This window comes from Mastigoproctus giganteus, chromosome 8 (genome assembly GCF_048544385.1).
Source record: "Mastigoproctus giganteus isolate SK-2022 chromosome 8, ASM4854438v1, whole genome shotgun sequence".
NCBI lineage: Eukaryota > Metazoa > Arthropoda > Arachnida > Uropygi > Thelyphonidae > Mastigoproctus > Mastigoproctus giganteus.
The window spans coordinates 80,464,843-80,477,511 of record NC_143582.1 but is presented as its reverse complement, the minus strand read 5'-3'; the positions used below and the strand labels follow the sequence as shown (position 1 = coordinate 80,477,511).

At 33.8% G+C, this 12,669-nt stretch overlaps 1 protein-coding gene across 1 annotated transcript in view; it reads left to right on the top strand.

Moving 5' to 3' along the window:
- LOC150081673 (uncharacterized) overlaps nt 1-12,669 on the top strand; it is a 180,856-nt gene that overhangs the window by 99,654 nt on the left and 68,533 nt on the right. Inside the window, exons 6-7 of the mRNA XM_090380279.1 lie at nt 2,700-2,784; nt 7,548-7,679. Coding sequence (XP_090236405.1) covers nt 2,700-2,784; nt 7,548-7,679 — 217 coding nt within the window. The remainder of the gene's footprint in view (nt 1-2,699; nt 2,785-7,547; nt 7,680-12,669) is intronic.

The window sequence follows — 12,669 nt, the reverse complement described above, 5'->3', positions numbered from 1 at the left end:
TTGCACCATATTCTGCTACTAATGCTTGGACCAGTCTTTTTTTCAAATGAGATACCCAGTGGATAGCTGATTATTGGAGCAAACTTCCATTTGGTGTTGTGGAACTGGGTAGTTTGAATAAATTTAAAGAAGAGCTAGACAAATTATTAGAGCAGGTGGACAGGTGATGTGGGAAGTGTGTTTTTGGTTGATGCTAATAAGCTTGTCTTCCTTGCATCATTTGCCACAACTGCACTAAATGCACTAGTCCCAACTATTCAGAACACTATTATTTTCAGGATCACAGATCATAAACCAGGCATTCCTATTGTTGCAGTACTTGGAACATTTCTCACAAAATGGACTGGCCTCTTTCCTGTCTGGCATCCTTCCTCCCCCACTGAACCCTACTCTTAAAAACTCTAAATATTTGCTTGATAGGTGCACATAAATTTCCTTATGAAAGGAGTATATACTTAACACCAAAGATTGAATCTTTAGTGTTGAGTTCTTGTTCACAAATCAAGGGTTAACTACAAAATTGCATTTTTGTTTTGAAACAACTTTAGTTTTACTTTATACAAATAACAATGCATATCATATTATAAAACTGTATGTATCTAGTAGTTTACAAGTTAGCTTGGACTATAAGCATATTTCTGGTAAACCAAGAAAATGTCAAATGACTTTTTCTTGGTCAATTAAAAAAAAACGTTCACTACAAAATGATTTTGTAGTTAACATTGTCTGACACTAAATCCTCAAAATATTCCTCTTACAGACACCAAAACTAGCCTTTGCTGGCGACTTGACACAGAAATATACATCAGCTTCCATATCCCACTCAATAGAGAAGGTATCTGATAGATCTCATGGTCAGTCAGCCTGCTTTTCATGAAATTAGCCCTTTTTTTTTATTCAGAAGAGGGAATAACCATAGGAAAACCACAATTCCGTCTTCTCACAAGGTCTTTACAGCTGATCTGGCGGCGCCTCCGTAGCCAGGTGGGCAGGAGCAGCAGTGCGTAGCACACGCTTCTTGATTAGACCGGGGTTCGAGCCCGTGACCACCAAATACGGAGGATGCGGAAAGGTCAGGGAATGACCACCGCATATCCCCGGAGCAATATGGCCTTAGTTGCTAATGCTCCTAAAATCCAAATAACAAACTAACAAATAACAAGCTGATCTGGTGTTAGAGGCTTTATCCAACCAACAGCATACATCTAAAATGTGAGCCAGATATGTGGACAATGTTTTCCAGATCTGAAATAACAGTAAGGTGCATTTTGATATATCCCACTTCTACATAAACAGTGTACATGACAACATTCACTTCTCCCTTGAATTGGAAAAAAAAAACAATACCTTCCCATTTCATGGTATATTGGTAAAGGAGGCTGATCCTTCTTCTGTTCATTACAGGTGTGTTCAGAAAAGTCACTAACCTGGAGCCCACTAAATTGCTATTCCAAACACATTCAAAGCCAGTGTAGTGAATGGCTTGGCCCTAAGGTCCTGAAGAACTGTACCCAATAGGAATTGAAGCTTGAACTATGCACAAATTCTCCTTGTGAATGACTAATGGATTTAAACTGCATATTTAATGGAATGATCTTTATGCACACAATAGAACAATTTTGCCTTAACTACAAGTTACTTTGGTATTGCACACTTTCAAAAAAATGACATTGGCAAAAAGACACACTCTCATATAAAAGATCACATGCTACTCTGATAGCCACTTATCTCAAGAGGGACTTATGATCCCTCTTGAGATAAGTGATGGTCTCTAATAATCATTATTCCCCAGTTTAACCCAATAAAACTGAAGTTAGTTTCAAACTTTCAAAAACACAAGAGAGGATGAGAAAAATCTTACTTTTTCATAATTTTGAAAAGGCTGAATACCATTGGTTATTTTATAACCAATGGTATTTCAGCATTGGTTATATGGCATGGCAGCTCACATTGAGCAATTTCTTTACTACTTTTCTTTATGATGAATGAGCAGTAAATCCTTAAACATGCTGTAATAGCAGTGTCTCATCTTTTAAATAAATGGCAAATTAACCTTTTGGCTTTTTTTTTTTTTTTTTTTTTGAAATTTGTGCAATACCAAGGTAACTTGTTGTTAGGACATAGTTTGAATTTGTTCTGTTATGAACTTTAAGACCATTACAGTTCAAATCATAGCCACAAAAAGATGATCTGATGAGAAAATGGTTATTTTCTCATCAACTCATGGGAATCCTTACACTTTCATTCCTATGTAGTATTTAATAACTTTACTGTAACTGGAAATTGCCTTAAAATGATCTTTTAGTTTGAACATTTTTAAATTTAACCCCGGGGGCTCACATCTGGTGAGTATGGGCTTGGCAAACCCAGGGTCCTGAGCTAGATATCATCATTCTTCTCTTTCTTGGTGATGCCTTTCTACTTCTCTCTCTCTCTCTCTCTCTCTCTCTCTCTCTCTCTCTCTCTCTCTCTCTCTCTCTCTCTCACACACAGGGGGCAACTCGGGGAATTTTTTTTTTTTTTTTTTGGCTGGTGCAGCATAAGCCTCAGGCTTCCTTGTACCATATGGCTAATAATAATAATAATAATAATAATAATACCCCATTAATAAATTCTATTGAATTTTTCAAATCTGATGTGTGATATGAAAGCTGTTAAAACTTTTGTTCTGAATTTTTTTTTACATTAATCCTTATAAGCTACTTGCTGAACCTAAAGAGAATGGCATTGAAACATATGTTCTGGAAAGAAATTCAGTTCCATCACTCTCTATCTCAATGTATGGTATGTATTTTCTAATATTTTTATTCTTTTTCAATAATTTGGTAAATAAAAAAAATGATTCCACTTTAGATATGCTGTCACTAAAACTGAATGCATATATCAAATTTTTTATGTAAAAGTTAGGCATACCCATGGCTACCAACTCTCCAAATTTATGACAGAGAATTTATGGCTACCAACTCTCCAAATTTATGACAAATCAAGGGTTAACTACAAAATTGCATTTTTGTTTTGAAACAACTTTAGTTTTACTTTATACAAATAACAATGCATATCATATTATAAAACTGTATCTATCTAGTAGTTTACAAGTTAGCTTGGACTATAAGCACATTTCTGGTAAACCAAGAAAATGCTATTTTTTTTTTTTGACACATCCTCCTACTAACTGTCCTAACAATTTTCTCAATAAAGAAAAAAAAACTCTATAACTCCAGCTTTGCCATTAAAATCAAAATTTTTAAAACAATTTACATTTTTGCACTTTACATTTTTTTTTCTCTCTAGTTTGCTAGTCTGTGTTGCATGAAATATCTGGAATAGTCAAAACAGAGTGTAAGTTTACATTCTGTTTTGAGTATTCCAACAATAGTCTCTATAGCAGAGTGTACTGCTATAGAGACTATTGTAGCAATATTACTTAATATTACTAAGATTCATGAAAAAAGAAAATACTAAACCACATTATAAACACAAATTCTTGCTGTCTTTTTAAGGCTAAATTTGGTAAGGTAAAATAAAACTAAATAAACTGATATAAAATAAGGAAGACAAAACAAACACACATTTGTGCAGCACAAATGCATGACCTTGGTTTCATGCCCCCACTCACCAATGGGTGAGCACTACTTTTTGTAAACAAATGAAAACAGAAAGAACTGGGAACCCACAACACTATCTCTTTGAGGTGAAGAGGGGTTCATGTAATAGAAAATCTTTTTTGGAGTTCACAGTGCTTGAGAACTCCAAAAAGAATCATATTTCAGTCATTGACCATGATCCAGCAAAGTGCCACTGTTCCTATATGATCTGAACGTCCCTATATTAGCATTAGCATTAGTAGAGGCACATGATGCAAGAAAGCAAGCTTATGCAGCATCAGCCAAAAAAAAAAAAAAAAACTGCTCCCATTTCACCCCTCCCTTCGTTCCAAATACCTGTCCAGCTCAGCCTTAAATTTATTTAGGCTATCAACTTCCACAACAAAAGATGGAAGTCTGTTCCATCAATCAACTACCCGCTGGCTAAAGGCAAACTTCCACAAATCTATCCTACAACTGTCTTTCCTCAATTTGAATTTATTCCCTCTCAGGTGATTATTCGAGCAAGAGAAAGAATCCCATCAGCATTGAGCATGCTCAAACCATTCAAGGCTTTATACACCTCAATCAAATCATCTCACAGGTGCAAATTAACATTGAACTAAATCATAATAAATGTAAAAGATTCAGATTTAACATAAATAACTAAATTAAAACCAAATGATTAATTAATTAATGTAAACCAAATGATTAATTAATTAATGTAAACCAAATGATAGAATACATTAAAACAAATTAAGAAAATGTAAATCAGAGAAAAGGAAAAGAAGTAATATAATGGACTGTGATATGTCCATATCTAAAATCACTATACCTTACTCTAAGAATTAATGTAGTAATATTACTGCCCATTGACTTTGTTGTTAATTTACTGTTTGATTTGGATCATATAGAGATATCTGTTAGCACTTCTTTTTAGACAGTGGTCAGTGACTGAAACACAATCCTTTCGGAGTTCACAAGTGCTGATGTCTCCTTGAGGTAGTGCTTGTGGGTTCCCAGTTCTTTCTACTTTTATTCATTTATAAAAATTGGGGTTCATTCTTTGGTGAGTGTGGGCATGCATCTCCTTGGCTGTGTGTTCATACTGTTGCAGGTGCATATTGCTTTTTGTATTCCTTATTTCATTTAATTTAGGTCGGTTTGGTGTATAGAAGCAGAATTGCATCACACCAAGTTTAGCCTTAAAAATGATTGTGAATTTGCTATATTAGCATTAGCATTATTAGCATTAGTAGAGGCATATGATGCAAGAAAGCAAGCTTATTCAGCATCAGCCAAAAAAAAAAAAAAAAAAAAAAAAACAACCACTACTCCCATTTCATCCCTCCATTCGTTCGAAATACCTGTCCAGCTGAGCCTTAAATTTGTTTAGGCTATCAACTTCAACAACAAGCGATGGAAGTCTATTCCACAAACCAACTGCCTGCTGGCTAAAGGCAAATTTCCGCACATCTATCCGACATCCGTCCTTCCTCAATTTGAATTTACGCCCTCTCAGGTGATTATTCTGAGCAAGAGGAAGACTCCCATCGGCATTGAGCATGCTCAAGCCATTCAAAGCCTTATACACCTCTATCAGATCACCTCGGCGATGCCTAGTCTCCAGGCTCTGTAATTTGCAAAACTTAAGCCTTTCTTCGTAAGAGCAACCCTTTGTTCCATTCACTAATCTTGTTGCCCTTCTCTGTACTCGTTCCAGCAACTCTACATCCTTCTTGAAATGAGGCCTCCAGACCTGTATACAGTACTCAAGGTGTGGCCTGACCAATGCCTTATACAAGGGAATAATCACATCCCTGTCCCTGCTAGAAAAATTCCTGTATATCATTGACAAGACACCATGAGCTACTCTTGCAGCTCGTCTGCACTGCTCAGAGAACTTCATATCTGCCTGCACAATTACCCCCAGGTCCTTTTCATTCTCTACCACTGTCAGCGTAGTACCACAGAGTTGATACGTTGATCTGGGGTTACTGTTTCCCATATGTAGTACTTTACATTTGTCAATGTTAAACTTCATTTGCCACCTCTCAGCCCATCTGCTCAACCTTTCCAGATCCTGTTGCAGCAGCATAGTATCAGTAGTGTCCTTAACAACCCTGCGAACCTTTGTATCGTCTGCAAACTTGGACATTAAGCCTGATACACCATCATCAATATCATTTATAAATACAGAAAACAACAATGGACCCAACACTGAACCCTGAGGAACTCCACTAATAACATTAGTCCACGTTGAGCAGTGTCCATTGATTACCACTCTCTGTCTTCTGCCACTCAACCATCCCTTTATCCATAGCAGCAATTTGCCTCGAATGCCACACTTCTCCAATTTGTGCAGCAGTCTTCCATGCGATATTCATAAATGTTAAGTATTTCTTAAGTTATACATCAGTATTATATGTAGCATTTACTGTATTTTATTTTGTGTGTGTGTGTGTGTGTGTGTGTGTGTGTGTGTGTGTGTGTGTGTGTGTGTGTGTGTGTGTGTGTGTGTGTGTGTGTGTGTGTGTGTGTGTGTGTGTGTGTGTGTGTGTGTGTGTGTGTGTGTGTTATATGTAGCATTTACTGTATTTTATTTTGTGTGTGTGTGCGTTGATTTAGCAGTAAGATGCCAAAGAAATAAAATGTAGTATTTAAGACACACACACACGCACATGACTTTTTTGTGTATAATGAAACTGGAAAAAAATAACACATTTGCATTATGTATGTGTACTATACTGTATAGACATGATAATATTATATTATCATGTCTATACAGTATTTCTACTAAGTTCTACCTCAAATGAACAAAAACATTAATTTGGAAAAATCCCCTTCAGTAAAAACCACATTTCCATAATAAAAAAATTTCTAGTCCATTAAAATAAAATACTCAAATCATCAACTCATACATTTAAATTATTATAAATCTTTACATTTTTTAGCAAAATAATTTGGATTTTAGTTAAAGTGACCAAAAAAAAAAATATATTAATCCTAAAATTCACTCCTTCCATAAAATGCTCTGTATTTTTTAAAAAAAATTATTTTTTCATAAAACACCTCTTATAGTCATTGTGCATATATGAAATTTCAGTGATTAGAGAAAATAAAGGACTTTATACAAGAAAAAAGCATCCCTCCCTCAATAAAATGACTACTAAATCTCCATTTAAATTAAACACACTATTATTATGAATTAATATCCAGAAAAAATAGGATTAATTCATTATGAAAGCATCTAGAAGATATAGATTATATTACCTCATATTTACAAATTGAAAGAATTAATTGGTAAAACATATATGCACTATAGAGTATTAAATAACCATTTTTCATCCTACACACCTTGTCAGTCATCCACTGGGTAAAATGAGATTATCAAAGCCATGATGACTTTGAAAGCAAATAGCATTTGTATGTTTCATTTATAGATGAATAATGCCCACAGAGAAAATGACTCCTTTAAAAGAACAACTAGATTTGATGTATCATAGTTATAATTACTTCAATATATAGTTTTAGTATTGAACCTGCATGAAGAAGACAAAAACAAACATATCATTCCACCATAGTTAATGTTATCATGTTGAATCCATTGAAGCTTTACATATCTGTTGGCACTGCACTGCTTCTAAACGAACTGCGTGAACTCCCAAGTCTACAAAATTATTCTTTTTCTGAAGTTATTTTACTTTCTTGAACATTCTTCTGATATTTTATTGTTTTACTTTGCATGCACTTGATCTGATTTGATCTCTAGATATTTTATTAACACTGTTCTTACACATTAAGCTTATTCACATCCTATATAATCTCACACGATTATTGATTAGGTTACTGATTAAGATTGATTGATATTTACACTATTTTTGCCATACATTATTACTGGGAAACCCCATTACGTAGTTACTTTATAGAAAATAAAGTAACTTTTTTTAATTTTTATTTTAGAATACATGAAAGACTTTCCATTTGATATACTATTTCCTGATGCTGCTGAAGTAAGATCATCAACAGTAGATGATGATTCATTAAAAGGTAATGCTTGCTATCTTCAGATGTCACCATTAAGATCTTCAAAAGGTAATTTATCTGAAAAATAATTATTTAAATTAGAATTTTTTAGAGTATAATTATCAGGCATATAAGCAAGATACAAAGTTGAGATCTTAAGTATACTACCTCTTTCTATTATTAGCTGATTCCCACATCCTGATTTTTAAGAAATAAACTGGAGGAGTTCTAGAATCCCATGACCACCACCACCACCATTCAAAACCTTGGAATATAAATATCTGACTTTCATTATAACATATCACTCTCAAAGCTAGCACAATGGCTGTGATCACTGTTTTCTTGTATTATATAGAAAAAGTGTGGGTTTGGATTCCTTTCTATTTGGAAGTTTTATCAGCCTTTTCATTCATCTCAGATGAGCTTTGGATTTTTTTTTTTTTTTTCAGTCCACCTGATATTGACTAATTACAGCCCTGATTGAAGTTCTATAAATTTTTCTAGTCTATGACATAACTTGAATTCAGATTTTTTCTGAAATCTGAGTTCAGTTGGTCCCACTGCACAGAATTTAAAAATTAATGACATAACAGTAGTTATGTCTTTAATTAAATTTCACAGTAGTACACTGTGATTGCTGCCACCCAGTAGGTCTTTTACTTGCAGATTCTTAATGCACAAAATATCCATTATACCCATCAATAATTTTGGAGAATAATGGACATGCGATTGTAGATCCAACTGTAGTTGCAAATGCTCTAGGGGAAACATTTGCCATAATCTCTGCAGTGACATTATTCTTCCCAGAGTTCCTTGTCCTAAAAGAGAAAAACTGACATTAAAGTTCTATTCAAAAGGACTTGAACCATATATCAAGGCCTTTATATAAGAACTAAGAGCAGTACCATTCTTCTCACAATCAAGTTCTATTGGACTCTGTTAAAATGATAAAGCACTTCTTTCAATATTGTTTACTATTTATGATATAATCTTTATATTTCCGTATTCCTAATAAAGGATTCTAGAAATCCTTTCACTCTGAGATGTTATTTGTACAGGAACTTAAAAAGGATGATCAGTGCTCATATTTTATGGTATTTTGAGACGTGAATGATTCCTTTTTGGGACACAGTATAGCAGCAGTTCCAATTCCAAACTTTTTTAGAGCTGCACAATTTCAAAAACTCTGAGGAATTCAGAATACCCAAAAAAAAAAGAAACTATAAACACAACTGAGGTACAGCATTCCAACAAGTCACCTAAGTTTTTTTTATCTGATAACCTTATATGCTATTGATAAATGAAAGCAAGACTAAACTCCTCATTAGCCGAGAGTTAAATTTTCCTATTGTTTTTTAAATATTTTAAGTGATGGGAAAACACCCTCAGACTGAAGCTCTTACTTGACACCTAGGTCTCATAAATCCTAGTTTTGTGGATTCTGTCATTTATTTCTGAAGTACATTAATTGAGGGTTTATTGTATATGAATTTGAATGTAATTGTATTAATACAAAAAAATTTTATAGAGCCAAAATGTGTGATTCAGATATGACCAAATGTCATGACTGTACAGAAATACTAACATCAAATAATCAAATACACAGTACACTTAAATTATTAAAGAAACAGAAAAATCAACATATGCTAATTTTTGTTACATACTATTTTACGCAAAGTAGAATTGGCTTTTCATAATTAGGCGGACACTTTGTTCATGTACTTCCAGGAATTAAAATACAGCTCCTGGTAATATCAGCATACATATTAATAATTATAACTTCACAACAGATCTAGAACTTGTGCTGTGCTGATCTGTGTCCTTCTCCATTTACAGTCATGGTTTGCTACAGAAGTACAAACTGCTCATGATAAAAATAAGAACAAATTACATACATTAAAATCTCCAGTACATGCCCTTCTTCAAGATGAAAAGCTTATGTAATTGGCAAGATTTCACATAACTGTATATCTACTTGGTGTTTTTTTTTTTTTTTTTTTTTTTTGCCAGTGCAGCAAAAGTCTGTGACTCCCTTGCGCTATATGGCAAATACTATTGCTAACTAGCTTATAATTCAGTATAACATTACAGTGAAAAATACTGTAAATGAATGTAAAAAAAATGTGAATTTTTGAGAAACTGAAAATTTATTCTAGCTTGAATTAAATACTTATCACATTTAATAACATTTTTTGTTACTCATACTTTATTTGAAGCAATTCAATGCTGAGGTAACTCCTTTGAAGATATATTATGCACCTTGCTATTGTGGGGAGGGAGACTTTTTTTTTTTTTTTTTCTTTTTTAATACAAGAATCCAACTTATGAATGGGTTGTTCCAAAATATCATTTATGAGTTGGTTCTTCCAAACTCAGAACACATTTTCCATGTAAAAACAGTGAAACAGGCTGGCATCAAAGTATATATCTCCAATGATGTCAATAAACTACTCTACATTTGCAATGAAAAATAAAAGAAAAAACAATACCATTGTAGTAATTAATAATTAAACAAAACAAAAAATATTTGAATAAAAAAATGTATGTATAGGTTTTTTGCCACAATGCTGGTGTGCCAGGTTATAATTTTACCTTGAACTTAAGTTTTTACTGCTCCAAACACTCTGAAGTGACAATTTATGGTATGGAAAAGTTTATAAGATTATGGGATAGTACATTACCATTCAAAGCAAGAGTAGAGTTTCTAAGTTACTTAAAATCCTTGCTTCTTAGATGAAATATTTAGCCTAAAAATTCTTCCTAAATGAAATATGTTTCCTAGTTGAATGTTCTTACATGAAATATTCATCTGACATACTGTGATGTCAGCTGACATCAGTTAATGATAATTTCATGAATTTTGAAAATAATCCTTATATTTCACATCACGTCACAGTTTCTACGTGTGCAGGTTTTTGTGGTTACCCATAATACATACATCTTACAACAATTTATGGAAGTAGTTATAACACCAATATTATTACATGCAAATAATAATTTTGAATGTGCTCATATATGGCAGTAATGTTGCCAAGGGTTAATATGTTAAAACTTGTCTACTGCCTCCCACCTTTCTCTTTCAGTAACGATAAGACAGTTGTAGTGTGAGTATGTGTACACTTTATCTGTGTATCTACTGAATATTATTTGTTTCTTCTATATTTTGCTTAGCATTGTATTGTTAATATGTTTAAGCAGAAGTAAAGGAAGTGTCTGAATAACCCTGATAATTTCTGCTATTATGTGGACAAGTTTACAGCAAAAACTCTGGGTAAGAAAATCTACAGTATTAATACATATTCTTTGTACTGGTTGTAAAATTTATGATCAGGACAAAACTTGGGCTCCACATTATGCTGCTGTATTATTTGCACCACAAATCTGAGGATGTAGTTAACTGGGAAAATTAAAAGTATACTATTTTTTTTCTGTTCGTATGGTGTGGGAAGAATTGCATAAACAATTGAGGATGGCTATTTCTGCATGACAAAAATATCAGGTATGTTAAGAAAAGCAAGTACAGAATCAAATATCCTAATATATTATTTGCAATATGGCATCTTCACATAAAGAAGACCTGCTGATACCAAATCCCCCAAAAAAATCATGGGATAAATGAAGAAGTGATGAATGTAACAAGGATTCTTGTATTGCAGACTTTGTAATGCAATAGATTTGGGCTACCAACCAGAAAATTATAATGCACTACACTTAATTAAGCAAGAAGATTTGAATGACTTAGTTTGTGATTTAAAGTTATCTAAAGAGCAAGCAGAGCTCCTTGGTTCTAGATTACAACAGTGGTAGTTACTTAAAGTATGAACTAAAATTACAGTATATTGAAAGCATCACAAAACGTTTTCAGAATATTTCATTATGGAATATGATATGTATTTCTGTAAACTTATTAGTGGGGGCTTCTGAATGAATTGGGATTGTGTTCTGAATGAACACAATCTTAATGAATCAATCCTATTGTTGATGCCTCAATATACTGTTGGCTTTTCTGACAAATGGTTTCAAACTGGGATTGAAAACCACAAGATTAAATCAATATGGATTGGAAAGGGCAAAATCATTTTTGGGCTTTCTTATCACTCTGATTAAATTAATCAGCCTCTAATAAAGGGTGCTTGATAAAAATATCCGATTTTTATCAAGATTGGAAGAAAAAATTCTAAAGGTAGTGTGACTTCTCCTCCAAGTGGATTAAAATCCAAAGCTCATATTTGCATTCAGGAAGCAGTTTTGTTGCACAAGGGATTCCCATCAGTTCCTCTACTTCATGCTGTTAGCTCGAAAGAAACGTATTCAAAGTATCATGACTGTTCTTGGAATGTCTGTGGTGATCTTAAGGTAATTTGATTACTCACTGGTCCACAAGGAGCCTTTACAAAATATTGTTGTTTTCTACATTTGTGGGACAGTCATAATACAAAAATTTATGTTGTGTGGCAGTAGGAAAAGAAACAATTTTTGTATTTTATGGTTGTTGTTGTTATTTGGTTTTTAGGAGCATTAGCAACTAAGGCCATATTGCTCCAGGGATATGTGGTGGTCATTTCCTGACCTTTCTGCATCCTCCACATTTGGTGGTCACAGGCTCGAACCCCAGTCTAATCAAGAAGCATGTGCTATGCACTGCTGCTCCTGCCCACCTGGCTACAAAAGCGCTGTATTTTATGGTGGAACATATTTAAAATTTTAAGTAATATAAAATATGTTCCGCCATCATAAGAGCAACCCTTTGTTCCATTCACTAATCTAGTTTCTCCTTCTCTGTACTCTACATCCCAGCAGCTCTACATCCTTCTTAAAATGAGGCCTCGAGACCTGTATACAGTACTCAAGGTGTGGCCTGACCATTACATTATACAAGGGGATAATCGCCTTCTTATCCCTGCTAGAAAAATTCCTGTATATCATTGACAAGACACCGTGAGCCACTCTTCAGATTGTCTGCACTGCTCAGAAAACTTCATATCTGCCTGCACAATTACCCCCAGGTCCTTTTCATTCTCTACCACTGTCAGTGTAGTACCACAGAGTTGATACATTA